Source organism: Trichosurus vulpecula, chromosome X, assembly GCF_011100635.1.
Source record: "Trichosurus vulpecula isolate mTriVul1 chromosome X, mTriVul1.pri, whole genome shotgun sequence".
NCBI lineage: Eukaryota > Metazoa > Chordata > Mammalia > Diprotodontia > Phalangeridae > Trichosurus > Trichosurus vulpecula.
Window position 1 is genome coordinate 44928279 of NC_050582.1, and position 15977 is coordinate 44944255.

General features: G+C 44.8%; 1 protein-coding gene across 5 annotated transcripts in view; it reads left to right on the forward strand.

Annotated features, from left to right (window-relative positions):
• ENOX2 (ecto-NOX disulfide-thiol exchanger 2) overlaps positions 1-15263 on the forward strand; it is a 287911-nt gene extending 272648 nt beyond the window's left edge. For all 5 annotated transcript variants that reach the window (XM_036740042.1, XM_036740046.1, XM_036740043.1 and 2 more), the window contains 3 exons: positions 802-907; positions 9317-9402; positions 13651-15263. In XM_036740042.1, the coding sequence (XP_036595937.1) occupies positions 802-907; positions 9317-9402; positions 13651-13782 (324 nt within the window). In that variant the 3' untranslated portion in view covers positions 13783-15263. The remainder of the gene's footprint in view (positions 1-801; positions 908-9316; positions 9403-13650) is intronic.
• Positions 15264-15977: the final 714 nt, after the last annotated feature.

Below are 15977 nucleotides of genomic sequence, written 5' to 3' on the forward strand. Positions count from 1 at the left end.
CCAAACTGTGCCCACATGTAAGCTTTCCCTATTTTTTAATTGAATATAAGAGGAAATGACAGATGAAGAGAACAGGAGGAGAGCTTCAGCTTGTTGTGAAGTAAACGTAAGTCTCAGTGCATTTCTTTCCATTCCTTTTCCACAAAGCTAAGGCAGTCCAACTGTTGACCACCAACGGACCTACCACAAGAGGTCTGATTTGTGGACCAGTAGCTCAGCTGGACACAAGTAGGTCAGAAAGCCAAGCTCGTTAAGCCCTCACCAGTGATTGTAACTTAAAAGAGAAGCCTTGAGTTTAGTTTGGGTCACTCTGCAGGGACTCCTAACATTTCAGGGGCGATTCTGGTGATTTTAGCGCCAAGAGAGCAAGCTTCTCAGCTCTTCTGGTAAATTGGTAATAACCAAGTACTCTCCCTCCCAAATCTCCCCAACCAGACTGGGTCATTTTCAAAATGCCAACTAGATTACAACTGATGTCAGTCTGATAGAAAATGCTCTCTGCCCAAGCAATCAGAAGGCTCTCCAAGTGTCATAATCTACTGTGCACCTCATGTCATAAAGTACATATCCACAAGAAGCCCAGGAAGCTACTAGAGTAATAGAGAAACTGAGGCTCAGAGAGGTTAAGTGGAGTGCCCATGATCTCAGCCAATCAATGCCAGAACCAGGACTTGAAACCAGGGCCCATCTGACTAAATCCACCATTCTTGCCATTGGATTGTGCCTGATGTTCTGTTCATTGAAACCAGCTGTCTCCACATGAGAGAACTAACCCAGGAAGGGCTTTATTCCTTTCCCCAGGAGTGTAGAGTTTCCAAGATCTGCGTGTCCAACCAGGAGAATGACCCACTGGAAAGGACTGCGACTAACAACCCTGTCAAATCAGAGAGAGAGGCACTCTTAGTGGGTAAGAACAATGGCACTGCTCATCTACACCGGGCAGCAGGGAAGACACAAGAAAACACTAATTAACAAAAGGAATCATGGCATGCATAGTGGATAGAATAAGGGACTGAGTCCAAAAGACCGGGGTTCAAATCCTCTGACTTCATTAGCCTTGTGGCCAGGACCAGGTTCCTTAACATCTAAGCCTCAGTTTCCTTGTCTGTAAAATGGGAATGATAGCTTTTCTAATGCCTGATTCAGAGGTAGGTCCTCATTTGAATAGCAAAGCTCGGAGGAGATTGTGTATGTAAAGTTGCTTTGCAAACTTCAAAGGACTGTATAGAGGTCAGACAGCAACTATCGTGCCCTGGGGTAGGGAGTTTCCCTTAAGGAACTAGCCTAGACACTGTTGGGCCGGGGGTAGAGGGCAGACCTTGGGGGACAGACTGTCCCGCTTAACTTTCCCAGATCTGCTGACCCTTTGATTGTCTGCTTCCTGGGGCATTTCTAGGCTTGTCCTGAATCGATCAAAGATAGGAAAAGTCGGTCTTTATCACTGATAAAAGTGATGCCCGAGCAGTACAATGAGGGGATAAGGGAATACTGAGAAGAACTTGTATCATGCCGTACTTCAAGCATCAGTGATTTCCTCAGTGTGGATGCTCCCTTCATAGATACAGATAGCACCCCACTCCTGCCCTTCCCACCTTGTGCTTGCACAATGCATGTGCATGCGTGCATGCATGCACACACACACGTGTGTACACACACACACAATCTTAGTTCCTGATCTTCATTAGTTTCTATGGCCAAAAAAAGAAAAAAACAGTCGCTACCTGGTGGCCATCTTTCTGCTGATGAGTATCATGCTGAGTGAATAAGTAATGACTTTGACAGTATTTTCTCGATCTCTTAACTCAGTCTGTTTCATATGCTGCTTAAGTGGGGCTCTTTACATAGCTAGGGACCATTTGGAATACATTACTGGCCCCACTCTACTTTCTAGAGGGAAAATATTTATCTGGAATATGAATCTTTTGAAAGCTTCTCTATACTTACTGAAAATGTTTTATTGTGGTATCATAAACTGAGAGGCAGCATAGCACAGTGGACAGAGACTTGGCCTAGCCCCACCTCTGACTCATCCTGCTTTGTTACCCTGGGCAAGTCACTTAACCTCTCACTGTTCCAAAGGCTATATGCTGCAGAACAGGGACCTATCTCCACTGGAAGAGAGAATTTCCTCACTAAAGGAGTCACCCACACTGATGAAATCCCAGGCAGGTCTGAACCTAAAGAAAGAAAGAAATACATATACATATACATATAGATGTAATTATCATATAGAATATTTATATATTACCTATTTATTATAACTTTATATATTACATATTTATATAAAATATATTTTATTACACAAATGCATATATATGTGTGTATACAAACACACACAAGCATCTCCATGCGCATGTATATACATAAAAATAAGCTAGCCTCTCAGCTTCATGAAAGCAAGAACTGTGTCTTATGTCAGCTGTGTCCAGCACAGGCCTTTCTCGACATACAGTAGGCACTTCATGTTAGTATCTGTTGAATGAATGGCACGTTGATGGCTGCTGTCAGCACACACAGATTGCCACAGTAGGAGAGAAGAGCAAGAGACATAAGAAATATGGAAGGAAATTTAAGCCCCCCAAATATTTTTCAGCCATGGGAGGGATGGATCTGAGCTCTTGACACCTCATGCCAATACTCCCAGTCTTCAGTCATAACACCCACTCCTACAGGGGGCTAGGAGAAAGGGAATAAGCTTAGATTAAGCACCTACTGTGTGCCAGGTACTGTGCTAAGCATCATTAGGGATAGCAGGGCAGGAAGATAGGCTTGCCCCCATTCCTACCACCAGCGTCCCCTGCCCATGCCTCCAGCTCAGCTGACGCTGCTGACCCACTTGGATTCTGGGTTCAGTCAGCCTTTGGGGCAGAGTCCCTGATTCTCCCATTCCTGTCTGGGCACCTGCCACTTCCCTTCTGGTTGGGATTCAAAGCCAGCCTTTCCCCCTGCTACTCACCTTTCTCCACACCTTCATCCTCATCCACCTCAGCCCTACCCATAGGCCACTTCCCATTCCGTCATACCTTCTGGTACCTTTCTGGACTATTAACAAACTTCATTGTGCTAATGAAAACCTGGCTCTCTCTCCAGAAAGCACTCTATCTCGGGCCTCTTTCTCTCATGCCCATCCCAAACACGCTGAGCCTGGAGTAGTCACTGGCAAGCTTGGCTCCTTTTGCCCCAGTACCACTTGCCAATCCTTCCTTTGCCACCATCACTCAGCCATCCATTGTTTTTAATGGTTCACACCAACCACATCCTTGTCATACCTAGCCTCCAGGCCTCAGGAGCTCAAGACCCAGATTTCAGTCTTCTTACCTACACCTCAACCCCTGCCCTCATATTTGGAGACTTCAGTATATGTGCCAGTGTCCCATTTGGCCAATGTTGGCTCCCTTGGCCCACATCTTTACTCCACCTCAGCCACCCATAGCTGTGCTGCCTACATGAGCCAGAACCCTAAGATTCCTCTCCTGGATCGTGGCCCCCTATGGTTACATTCCTCCTTCCACCTCACTAGTCCTAAAGCTGTCCTTTGACTGTAATGTGACCTCACGTGTTTACACACTCCATCACCCTTCCTCTGGCCTCACTTTCCTCATTTCACAGTTTTGCCCCATGGTAGTTCACCTGTGCAATAGTCTCTACTTTTGAAGCCCTTGCCCAGGCATACTTTGGCAGACCCTGATCCTGGGTCACCTACACATCTCCCTTCTCGGTCCACATTCATGAGCTGCTGGAGAAAGCCATGCAACCTCGCTGATGAGACTCCCTGCAAATTCACTCTCAGATCTCGGCTGGGCTCTCCCTCACTTGCCCTTCCCAGAAATCTGTTCGTTCTTCCTTAGGTGGCAGCTCTCTGTCACGCTCTCCATGGTAGCTGTTCCAAACTTTCTGTCCTCAATCCCCTTATGATACTGCCAGCTCCTCCTTTGCTCTTAGTAGAGGACCTGGACCCCTACTTTATCAAACAAAGAGAGACTTTTCATTCATCTTGAGCTATTTCTACCCTCCTTCATACTTCAAAACCCAACTCTTGTCATGCCCCTTTCTCTCCACAGAGGTGCCCGAGGTAGAGGTGGCCTCTTCTTACCAAACCTCTCTGCTTGTGCTCTGGATCCCAACCTCTCCCACCTCCTCTCAGAGCTGGGGGGAAGGGGTTCCATTATTTTCTCTTCTTCTCTCATCTTCAATCATCCTTTCTCCAGTGGCTCCTTACCTGTCACCTGTAAACATGGCCACATCTCACATTAGTACATTATAATTTCTCCATTACAAAAAGCCTTTACTTGGCTCTGACATCCCTTTAAACTATTAACCCATATCTCTTCTCCCTTTAACCCTGCAAAGGACTGTCTATGCTGATTGTCTCCCTTTTCTTCCCTCCCAATCCTCAATAGACCTTATACCTTCTGGCTTCTGGCCCCATTACTTAACTGAAACAGTTTTTTCCAAAGTTATAGGCATTCCCTGAACTGCTAAAACCGATAACCTTTTCTGATTCCTCATCCTACTTTGACGTTATTTCATCCTTTGGTATTATGGACTCTCCCCTCTCCCATGCCTTCTTTGACAGTGCTCTTCCTTGGTTCTTTGGCCCATCTAACCTCTCCTTCTCCTGCTTTGGGTCATTATCCAGCTCCCATACTCTTAAGCACGGACATCTCCCAAAGCTCTGTCCTGCAAACCTCTTTCTTCTCTCACTATACTTTTCATCCGCAATCATAGCAGCTCCCATGAGTTCGATGATCTCTCTGCAGATGACTCCCAGAAGCTCTCATTTTCTCCCCTGAGATTCTTTCTTACCTTTGCCAGCTGCCCTCCAGAAATATCCACTTGGATGTCCCTCCAGCATCAGAAATTCCACCTATCTAATAGAGGACTTTTTCTATATCTCCCCTTCATTTCTGTGGAAAGCACCACCATCCTTCGGGTCACCCAGGCCTGCAGTCTCACTCATCCTTGCCATGTCCTTCTCCCTCACTTTCCATTTGGCAAGTTTTGATGATTTTACCTCCATAACGTGTCTCACACACATGTTCAGGTCCTCTTCACTTCTCACCTGGATTACAACAACATCCTCTTACTTGGTCTCTCCTCCTTCTCGAATCCATCTTCCCCAGAGCTGCCGAATTGATATTCCCAAGACACGAGTCTGACCTTGTCATCCTCTTACTCAAAGCTGTCCCTGTTATCTCTAGGATAAAACACAAGCAGCTATTGAAAGCGCTTCCCAATCCGGCTTCCATGGGTCATTCCAGTCTTACTGCCTATCATGCCCCTTCTTACACCCTGGCATCTAACCAGATTGATCTGCCAGCTCTTCTCCAACTGTAAAGTGCCATATTCCATCTCCTGCCTTTGCCTTTTCCTTGGCTGTCATCCCTGCCTGGTATGCACTTTCCCCTTCTCCACCTCTGAGACCATCAGCTTCCCTCAGAGTCTCAATTCAGTTGCTATCTCCTGTGTGAAGCTTTTCCTCACCCCTCCCCACTACTCTCCTCAGTTATTAATGCTCCCTCCTGAAACAACTTTGCATTCACTTACCTCCGTGCATGTTCCATCACCTCCATGTTATATCATGTATTCATGTGTAAACCTTAAAGGCAAGAACTATTTCATTTTCAACTTTGAATCACCAGTGCCAAGCATAGGGCTTTGTACCGAGTAGAGATTTAACTGATATTGAATTAAATTGAATTACCAGTGTCCTCCACACAGAGTAATTACTGAATACCTGTGAAATGATAAGTTGTCTACCATGTTAGTGGTAGCAAGGACCTGGGCTCTAATCTCCTCTGTCCAAAGGTAAGAACCAGTTGGTCTCTGAGGACCTTTCAAGGTCTAGATCCTCAGAACTTAAGGTGGCTGAACATGGAACCACGAGACCTTCATTCAGTCACAGTTCCCCCTTGTCTGTAAAATGGGATAATAGCACTTGCACTGCTACCTCACAGAGATGCTGTGTAGTTGTAAGGGGACATAAGAAGGAATTCTTCTCAATGAACTGGAAGGAATCTTAGATCATCTGCTCAGAGCACAGAGAGATACACAGGGGTCCTGGCTCCCAGCCCGCTCCCCTCGCCATTATACTTGATGCCCCTGCATCATTTGGTTAAGGGACATTTCACTCCCATGATGCTCAGGCTCCTTCACAGAAAGAGCTGCAAGTGTCTATCTCCACAGTTTCGAGGAAGGAAGTAACTTGTTTCAGTTTCCAAGTTCTCCAGCCCAGTGGCAGAAGGAAGATCTGGTTTAGAGGAAAACCTGTGAGGAGTCATCCTGGCAAGGATTCCCGTAAGGGATTTTTTTAAACAGAAGACAGTCTTGGGCTGATGAAAGAGGAAGTAGGGGGTATTTGCTGGCTAGGCCCCAGGCTGGGAGCTGTAGCCTGGCAGAGCACCATTTTCTCCCTGTTTGGTCCCTTGCTGACCACTAGAGTATTCCTCATTTGAAATAGCCTTTCTCTTTTTTCTAATTAGTATTTTAATTTTTTCCAATTATATGTAAAGACAATTTTTAACATTCATTTTTAAAAAAAAATTTTGAGTTCCAAATTTTTCTCCTTCTCCTCCCCTCTTCCTACAATGAGCAATCTGTTATAGGTTACATATAGATAATCATGTAAAACACAAAGTAGCCTTCCTTCCTTGGCCGATAAAACCTCCTTCTTTCATGCCATCGCTAGCTTTTTCTGAGTTCAATTCTCCCTGCTGCAAAAAGTAAACACATAAGCTCCGTTTTGCCTGGCTCTTTAAGAGTGAATTAATGACTGACTGGGGAAGTCTAGGAACACACAGTGATTGTGTCCTAGGAGGGAGGGCACCAACTGGGAACAAGTTTACTCACAGTAGTAACTCCCCTGCCATCTCTCTCCACTCCTGGATTTAGGACAGTTTCACCCACCATTAGGGAAGCCTTGCATGTAGACTCCCAGACTGACCTGGGAAATTAGACTGTACTCAGCCAGCTTCCTAAGGAGCCTGACAAACTCATAGGCCTTAGAGACCTTCTAGTCCAACCTCCCTCCTTTCATAGATTAGAATACTCAGAGGGCTTGGTCAAGATCATACAGCCAGTGAGTGACTTTGAACTCAGACCCTCTGACTCCAGAGCCTGCCCTCTTTCCATGCTGCCGTTGTTAATCCTGTTATCAGAGCAGTCATCAAGCATGGACTTGGCATCAGGCATTGTGCTAAGTGCTGGGGTTACAAATAAAGGCGTTGAAGGGTCTGAAGGAAGCATGGCCATCATGAGTGCTTCCTCAGATGGTGGTTTCAGGGAGAAACTCACTAGTTGGAAAAAAGGCTGTAGGGGTGGAGCCTCTGCCAGCGTGAAGGCCACAGAGCCCATGGAGGAGGAGGAGGAGTTGGAGGAATCCCTTAGGAACAAAGGCTAAACCTGAAATTTCACTGGCATAGAGTACTGCAGGTGAGAAAACCCCCTCTCCCAATTCAGAGACTGCATTCAGAGACTATGTGCCCTGGCACATAGATTTTGAGCCAGGAGCTGGCTTAACCCCTTCCTTCTACAGAGGGGAGCTGAGATGACCTGCCCACTGTCAGGCTCATGGTCCCATGGGTCAGGCGCTAAGCAGCAGAGCTGGGATTCAAAGCCAGGAAGCTAGTTACAGATCTAGCTCGGTCAGAGGCCGAGAGCCAACATGTGTCAGAAGCAGAGCTTGAACCCAGATCTCCCTGGTTCCCATGCCACTTGTCCAGCCACATTAAGTACCCTGAGCATTTGGTAGGTGCATCAAGCACATCAGGAGTGTTAACCCTGAAATGTTGAGAAGTAACTCCAAATCAGTTTACATATCATATAAATTCCTAGCCATACGCTTCTCAGTGATGCAGTTATCGCTGTGATAGAAAAAAATGAACAACAGACATTTGAATGGAGGTGTATGCTGGGAAGTTGTATATACACTGGGAAGTTGTTATTCAGTTCAGTTCATCAAATCATGATTAAGTGCCTACTATGTTCAGAGCACCAAGATGGGCACTGGGAGAGAGACAAATTTTCGTTAAGGTCTCTTCCCTCCAGGAGCTTCACTGTCAAGTTCAAGGGATCACACACACACACACACACACACACACACACACACACACACACACCATAATAACATGATTGCTCATTGTGAATGTGTTTGAGAGGTATGAAACAAAGTACTTAGTTTGGTTTGGGGATGGGGCATTTCATGGACCCCATAAAACCATAGACTGAACTCAGTTCCTGTCCCAGCTGATCCAAGGACAATCTCATGGAGTGTGTTAATTACCAGATGTTCAGGAAAGGAAGAGAAGACTCAGGTACTGAGCTCCTTGTGCCAATTATCTGACTGATGCGTTGGGGGGGGTCAGAGTACTGTAACAGGCATCATGGAGGCTATAATAACCTGGACAATCTGCTCCTGCAGTTGGCCCAGAGCCATGCTATGAGCGTGCTAATCTTTGAAGAGATAGAGCACATTCAACACAGAACTCCCCATCACTGTTGGTGTTGGCAGAGAACACAATCGTTTGCTTATGCTTGAAGTACAACCTGCACAGTCTCCCCTAGAGAGGAACTAGGCTAATCAGGTAAAGATGGAATTTATACCCCACAGAACTGTCACTAGCCATTTCTGTGCCTAGGGCAAGTCACGCCAAATATACCCTGAAATCAACTTTGTACTTCATGATACAAAAATAATGGAAGACAAATTCAGTTGTGAGTGGGAGGAGGAATTAGTTACATTAGTGGCTCACAGATGGGTGTTATTAGCAATGCATACCATCTGGTAGTTTCCTATTTTCATCAATTATTCTTTGTAACTAGGTGTTGAGCTCAGTTATTTCTATACTCCTAAAGGGGTACATTGCTGTCAACATGTAAGTATCACAGATTTCAAAATGTACACAATCTTTTGAAATCACCAGCCTACATTTTTGTTGTCTCTCAATTTTGGTGCCCTAGGGCAAAGCCCCAGTCACCCCACTTTGCTTAGTTCTCTAATACTGCAAAAGAAGATATTATGCATAGCCCTTGAGGATGGAGACCAGACTCTAAAGAACATGTAGTTGAATTGTGAAAATTGTTCTTAATATGAACTCATGACAAAATCTTAGCATTCATATCATTTTTAATATGCTGAGTGTTGGGGAGATGACTCCTAAAATGTCATCTTATTATTATATTATTGAGATTGGTCTAGACCTGTGATTTCATCAGTATAGGAACTCCCAGTGTAGAAATGCCTTCCACAAATACTGAGTCATAACTTAGAAATTTACAAAGTATCTCAAGGTTAACTCCTATGGTATTTTCTCTGTAGGTATAATATCCACATTTCTTCATGTGCATCCATTTGGAGCAAGCATTGAATACATTTGCTCTTATCTACAGCGTCTTGATACCAAGGTATTTATGGGAGGGGAGGAAACTCAGATGGTGAGAGGAGTCTATGCTGGATTCTTTCTAAACATACTGTCAGTGAAAAAGCCCTTTATATGTAATCAAAATGATCTGTTTTATCTTCTTTGATCCTCTCTATTTCTTATTTGGTCATGACTTCTGCTCTCCATAGATCCCAAAGATAATTTCTTCCTTGCTCCTGTAATTTGTTTATGATGTTACCTCTTATCTCTATGTCATAGAGCCAATTGGTGCTTATCTTGTATATGATGTCAAGTGTTAATCTAAACCTAATTTCTGCCAAATGGGGCAGCTAGGTGGTGCTGCAGTGGATAGAGCACCAGGCCTGGAGTCAGGAAGACCTGAGTTCAAATTCAATCTCAGACACTTATGAGCTGTGTGACCCTGGGCAAGTCACTTCACCCTGTTGGCCTCAGATTCCTCATCTGTAAATGAGCTGGAGAAGGAAATGACAAGCCTCTCCAATACCTTTGCCAAGAAAACCCCAAATAGAGTCACAAAGTTCAGACACAACTGACAAACGACTAAACGACAATTTCTCCCAGACTGCTTTCCATTTTTCTCAGCAGTTTTTATCATCTATCGAGTCCTTACCCCAGGAGTAGCTGAAGTCTTTGGATTTATGGAAGACTAAGTGAGCAGAACCAGGAAAACAATCTAGACAATAACCACATTGTAAAAATGAACAAATTTGAAAACCTTATGAACTCTAATCAGTGCAATGGTCATCCATGATTCAAGAGAATCAGTGATCAAAAATGTCTCCCTCTCCTGCCAGAGAGGTGACAGTTCAAAATGCAGAACGAGGTGTGCATCTGGGGACATGGCCAATGTGGGAAGAGGTTTGGCTTGACTAGGCATATCTGTTACAAATGTTGTTTCTGTTTTTCTTATTTCCTGGGAGGTAGGGGGAGGTGGGAGGCAGAAGAAGCAAATCCTTGTTTAGTTCCAAAAATAACCAGATTGTCAGGATCCTACAACCTCTGGCACAGGTATGCCTGAGAAGGGCTCAGAAGGCAGAGTTAAGGATACAGCTGTCTCTGACCATGTGCCACAGTCACCTTTGTCCAAATCCTCTGGTGTTTTCCATGCCCAAGTTTTCAGGAAGTTTGCAGCATGGCCCAAGACACAAGACACCTGTAGCAATACATCTTGCCTGAGGTTCCACAGACAAACAAGAAAAGCTCCATAGTCAGCCAGACTCCCCAGAGACGCACTTGTCTGGGACTAGGAGATTTCATTTGGATCTCTTGTTCTCTTTGCTGTCAACACATAAATCTCTGCCACAGCAGTATTATAGACTAGCCCAAACCTCTTTTCAGAGGCCTGCTCCTTCCTTGTTTTTCCTGCTGCCTCTGGGCAGCCTCAGAGTGGGAGCCGTTGGTAGCAGTAGCCCCCCATGTCAGCTGTCTTGCCCTGTTGACTATTGGAGCACCAGTCAGATTTCCTCTAGCATAGTGTCTCCTGCTATAGTAAAAGTGACAGCCACAGAGCTCAGTATACAGAGAACTTGGTTTAGAATCAGGAAGACCCAAGTTCAGATGCTGCCTCAGACAGTTGCTAGCTGTGTGACCCTGGGCAAGTCACTGTCTGCCTCAGTTTCCTCAATTGTAAAATGAAGGGGCTCCATGCCCTCTTAATTCCCTTCCAGCTCTAAAGTTGTGATCATATACAGAACTTCAATTCAGAACTCTTGCTATGCCATTAATATTAATGGTGGAAAGAAAACCAGCCTCCAAGTCACATAACCTGGTCCTGACACCCATGGGCACATTGACACTTCCCACTTCCCCTTTTGGAGCCTCAGTTTTCTCCTCTGTGAAATGGTGACAATAACTGCCCCGCATTCCTCATGGGGCAGTTGCTTTTAAAAACTTTAGCGCTCAAGAAATGGGAGTTCTTACTAACAAAATGCAAATATTCCAAAGCGGAGCCTTGTTTCTTGGTCTCTGCCAGTGGATGCACAGGTTAAGGCTGAAATAGCCAACCAGCATGTGACCAAGGGCCAGCATGGGCTACAGCTACAGGTTGGACAGACTGCCTCCAAACAATCAACAGTTGACTGTTTAATTGTTACTCATCTCATGATTGGGTTAAGAGACAACATGATGTAGAGGTCTTAGTGAGGGAGGAAACCCGGATTTGGAGCCAGAAAACCTGGGTTCCAATCTTCTATCTGCTGGAAACTTACCTACGTGACCTTCAGAAGCCCCTTTTCCCTCTCCAGGCCTTGGTTTCCATTCCTATCAAAGGGAGGTGGGGCAGGGCCACTTGAGGCAGCCCGGATTTAAATCCTGCTTCTGACACTCGCTAGCCATTGCAGCATTCCCAGCCTTAGTGTCCTCATTTGTAAGACCAGGGAGTTGGAATCAGAGGCCTCTGAGATCCATTCTAGCTCTAGGGCTAGATTCATGACGTCTCAGCATTCTCCCTCTCTGCCCCAGGACGATCATCCTGTGTGCCTGTTGAGAGACGGATGGACCTGTGATCTCATTGGGGTAGGGAACTCTCAGTTGGGAAACTCCCTCCACCAATGTAGTTTGGCATCTTCCCTGCAACTTCAAGGGCTTCTTAGAGCACCAAAGTTAGGTGACTTAACTGGCACAGAGTAGGCACTTAGGAAATGTTTCTTGATAGATTGGTTGAAAAACACTTGTCCAGGGTCACACAAATATGTGTCAGAGGCATAATGTGAATATAGATCTTCTTGACTTCAAGGCCTATGTACCTATAGCAAAGAGAAATGTTACTTTTCCCAATAAGTCACGGGAATCATAGGTTTAGAACTGGAAGGGGCCCTGAAGGCCATCTAGCACAACTCCCTCATTTTACAAATGGGTAAACTAAGGCCTAGGAGGCTAAAATGTCTTGCCCAAGGTCATATAGGTATTAAGCAGCAGAGTTGGAATTCACATGCAGATCCTCTGGCTCCCAGTCCAACCCTCTTTCAGTTCAGTGCAAAGGGGGCCTTGTGGTAAGTGCCCCGAAAGTATCAGTGGCAGAAGTGAGTCCTGTAGAGACTGTGGTCCTGCTGCCATCTGCACTTTGATCCATTCCCCTCACTCTATTGTATGGGCTAGGTGGAACTAGGGTCTCTCTTCATTTCTTTTTTTTTCCTTTTCTTCCTTTTCAAAAAGTTTTTCTTTTTATTATGAACTTAACAAACATCAAACCAACACAAAGATTTCAATATACAAAGAAGAACGAAAAAAAGATGGTAGACAAAACTATAAACCTTTGTTACATATAGTCAGGGAGTTTTTAAGCATGTATTAAATTTAACATGGTAGTAACAAAATTCCCCTACTTGTCCCTTTACAAACCTCTTCTCTGTGTGTTTCTTTTCTTTTTTGTGCTTCTATCACTACCCACCAACTCAGCCTCCAAAAAGCCCCTGTTCTTAACAAATGATTATACTCAAGCAAAAAAAAATCATCACGTTGGCCATTTCTGAAAATGAGTGTTTCGTCTTGCAGCGGTAGTCAACCACTTGGCCAAGAGGTGGGAGGCTCATTTCAGCATTAACCTTGTGAAATTCTGATCTCTCCATTTCTTCATTGGTGTTTGGGGTGCCCAGCAATATTGCCCCAGTGGATGTGGGCCAATATTCCAGGGGCAAGGGAAGTATTTTCTGGTTGAGTTTTCTGTGCAGAAATCAGTGGGCCTCACTATGTTGCCTGTGTACCTCCTCCATCCTGGAGTTCTGTTTGCAAAGAGAAAAGCATCTCAGAAATGCCCCCAGCCTGCCCACTTTGTACCTTTTTTATTCTTAGCAGCACCCTCTTTTCAGCTCCTCAGGTATCAAGTTTATTCATGATTTCCATCTCCTCTTCTGTCCTTGCTACTAAAATCACTTTTCAGATTCCCATTCAAAGTCAGGTGTAAATGGCCAGTAATGGCTTAAAGTACTATGGGCATTTTAACAAGGCTTAGAACCAAAGCACAGAAATTGGAGTACTCTGGGTGTAAGGAAAAGCTTTGCCCTCATCAGCACTGGTCAGAAGTAGAATGGGCCCCCTGTCACCAGAGGGCACTTCTGGGAGTCTGGTTCCGTTTTGATGGGCCTATTATTAGGGGAGTTTCTGTTGAGGTATGGTTTGAACTGGATGGCCCCTGAGGTCCCCTCCAGCGTGGAGATGGCTGGGATTCTGCAAGCCTAGTAGTGGTCTCAATGAGCTTTGCTTACCCAGGAGCACAGAGCTGGCTCCCATGATATTGTTCTCTTGCCCATAGATTTGCACCAGCGAAGTGGAAACTCTCATGAGCCGCCTGCAGTGCACCTTTAAGCAGGAGATGACCGGAGTTGGAGCCAGCCTGGAGAAAAGATGGAAATTCTGTGGCTTTGATGGTCTCAAGATGACTTAATCTTCCCTTTCACTACCCAAGATCCTGGAGGGAAACAGTTATCTAAGCCTGGGAAGTGATAAAAATCTATCTATGTGTTGTTTTCATTGGTTTTCATTTGTTTTTTGTGATTGTTATGTAAGAATTCTCTTTAGCCTTGTAGCTCCCCTTATGGAATCTATGGTAACAAGTGTGGATTATAGATAGCACAGCACCTTCTGCTAAAGGCCCTCGACAGACAGACTGGCTCCAACCTTAAGTGTGGCCATTTCTCTCCCTTGGTGAGTTGGTTGGTTGGCTTTTTTTGAATGAAAACTTTCAGATGCTCAAAAAAATTACACCTGGGGCATCTACTGTGTCTATACTACTGTTCTTAAGCCTTGACATTTTCTTTTTTTTAAGCACACTGTTATTGGAAATATTTTGACAGTTTGTATGTGATATGTTTTTCCAAAATTTTTCATCCTCTAAATATTTCTCCTCTTACAAGGAGCCATCGGTAGAACTTCCAATACCAGAATCATCTTTCCCCTCAGTAATGCTGCAGGAGACAAGCCAGCCTACACTCAGGCACTGGCAAGGGCACACACACACACGCACGCACACGCGCTCGCACACACACACATACACACACTCACACTCACACAATGCTTGATCTTGCCCATCTTTTGAAGACAGACCATGGTTCATGGGTTTCTTTGTTTTTTGTTTGTTTTACAGAACAGTCATGAGCCAGAAGTTGACACATTTTTCCAAAGTGGTTCTTTCTCCTCTATTAGGTAGCTTATTTCAGAATTTACAAGGAAAACTAAATTAAAAACAAGTCCAATGTATTGGCATAAACAGCAGCCTAGTCTGGCTGACATGTTTACATAGTCTTCAGCATCATTTTGTATATAATCTGCTTCTAAAGGTGGGCGTATTTCATTTTCTACAAACTAGACAAAAATGATTACATCAGGAATGGGATTTATTTTCATATTCTCTCTGCTCCAGCCTTTCACAGAATCAGTAAGCCCTTTCCTCCTGCCATCAGTGTGCCAATCAAGAGCTCACCCACTGCTGTAAATATTCTGTTTACTTCCTGTTGAATGTTTCCAAAGAGATGCTCTGAGTATCACTAGCTCATTGTACTTTCACAAAGGAAGGACCAGGGTTTTCTTAGTACTGGGAGGCAGCTCATGCCCCTGAGATCGGGCCCTCCAGGCTGCCGAGACCTCCTGCAGTTTACATTTGAGGGTCTGGTTCAGAAGTTCCACTTAGTTGTTTAATGGAGACAGGTTGGGGTTGAACATCCGGAGACAAATTGGTCTGGCCTCTTACGTGGTGCTTTTTTTTCCAAATCAAGCATCCCCACCCTTTAGTACTGGCTTAAAATAGTGTGCTTGTGCTGCAGAGAATATGAGGAGTATTTCAGGAGAATACCTTGTAAATGACATGTCAGTACTGTTTCCAGTTGTATTTTTCAAATAATAAAATAAAATAAAATTTTTACACCGTCATTTGGTGTCATGTCTGAACTCATTTGTGCCATACAGATAGGAGGTCCCACATTCCATTTTGAGCTCAAAGGGTGTGTTGTAGATCTTAACTATTCCTCTTTGGACACTGAAAGTAGGGCTTCTCCCTCAGGCACCCTTCTGGGCCACAAGGAGGAAGGATTAGTAGCAGTGGCAAAATAAGTAATGTCAATATCCTGCCTCCAGAGAAGAGTAGAGAGAGGCCACAACCTTCTGTTTGATCGAGTACCTTCCATGTCCTGCTGGGTTCGATCTCTGGCCTCCTTCAGGAAGAGGAGAGATGCCTTCCACTTAATGATTAACATACTCACACCTGCTCCTACCCTCCGCGTCCCAGCACTCCTGAAGTCTTAAACTCAACACATCCAAAACTGAATTCTCATCTTTTCCCCAAACCCTCCACACTTCCAAACTTCCCAATTACTCTCAAAGGCAATATTGGGATACTACCCCGAGTACCCCCATCCTCCCAGTCCCTCAGTCTCACAACCTAGGAGTCATGCTGGATCAGGCTCACAATTGGAGTCTAGAGGCTGGATTCAAACCGACTTCTTCCTGATCCCAAGTCCACCCCTCTAATCTACTACATCACAGCAAAAAGATTCTTTCTCCCATGAGTCCATGAATTCTGTGAATCTCAGATCCTGGGGTGAGGCCACAAAAAGCAGCTTCAGAGAGCTCTAAGGCCATACCCCA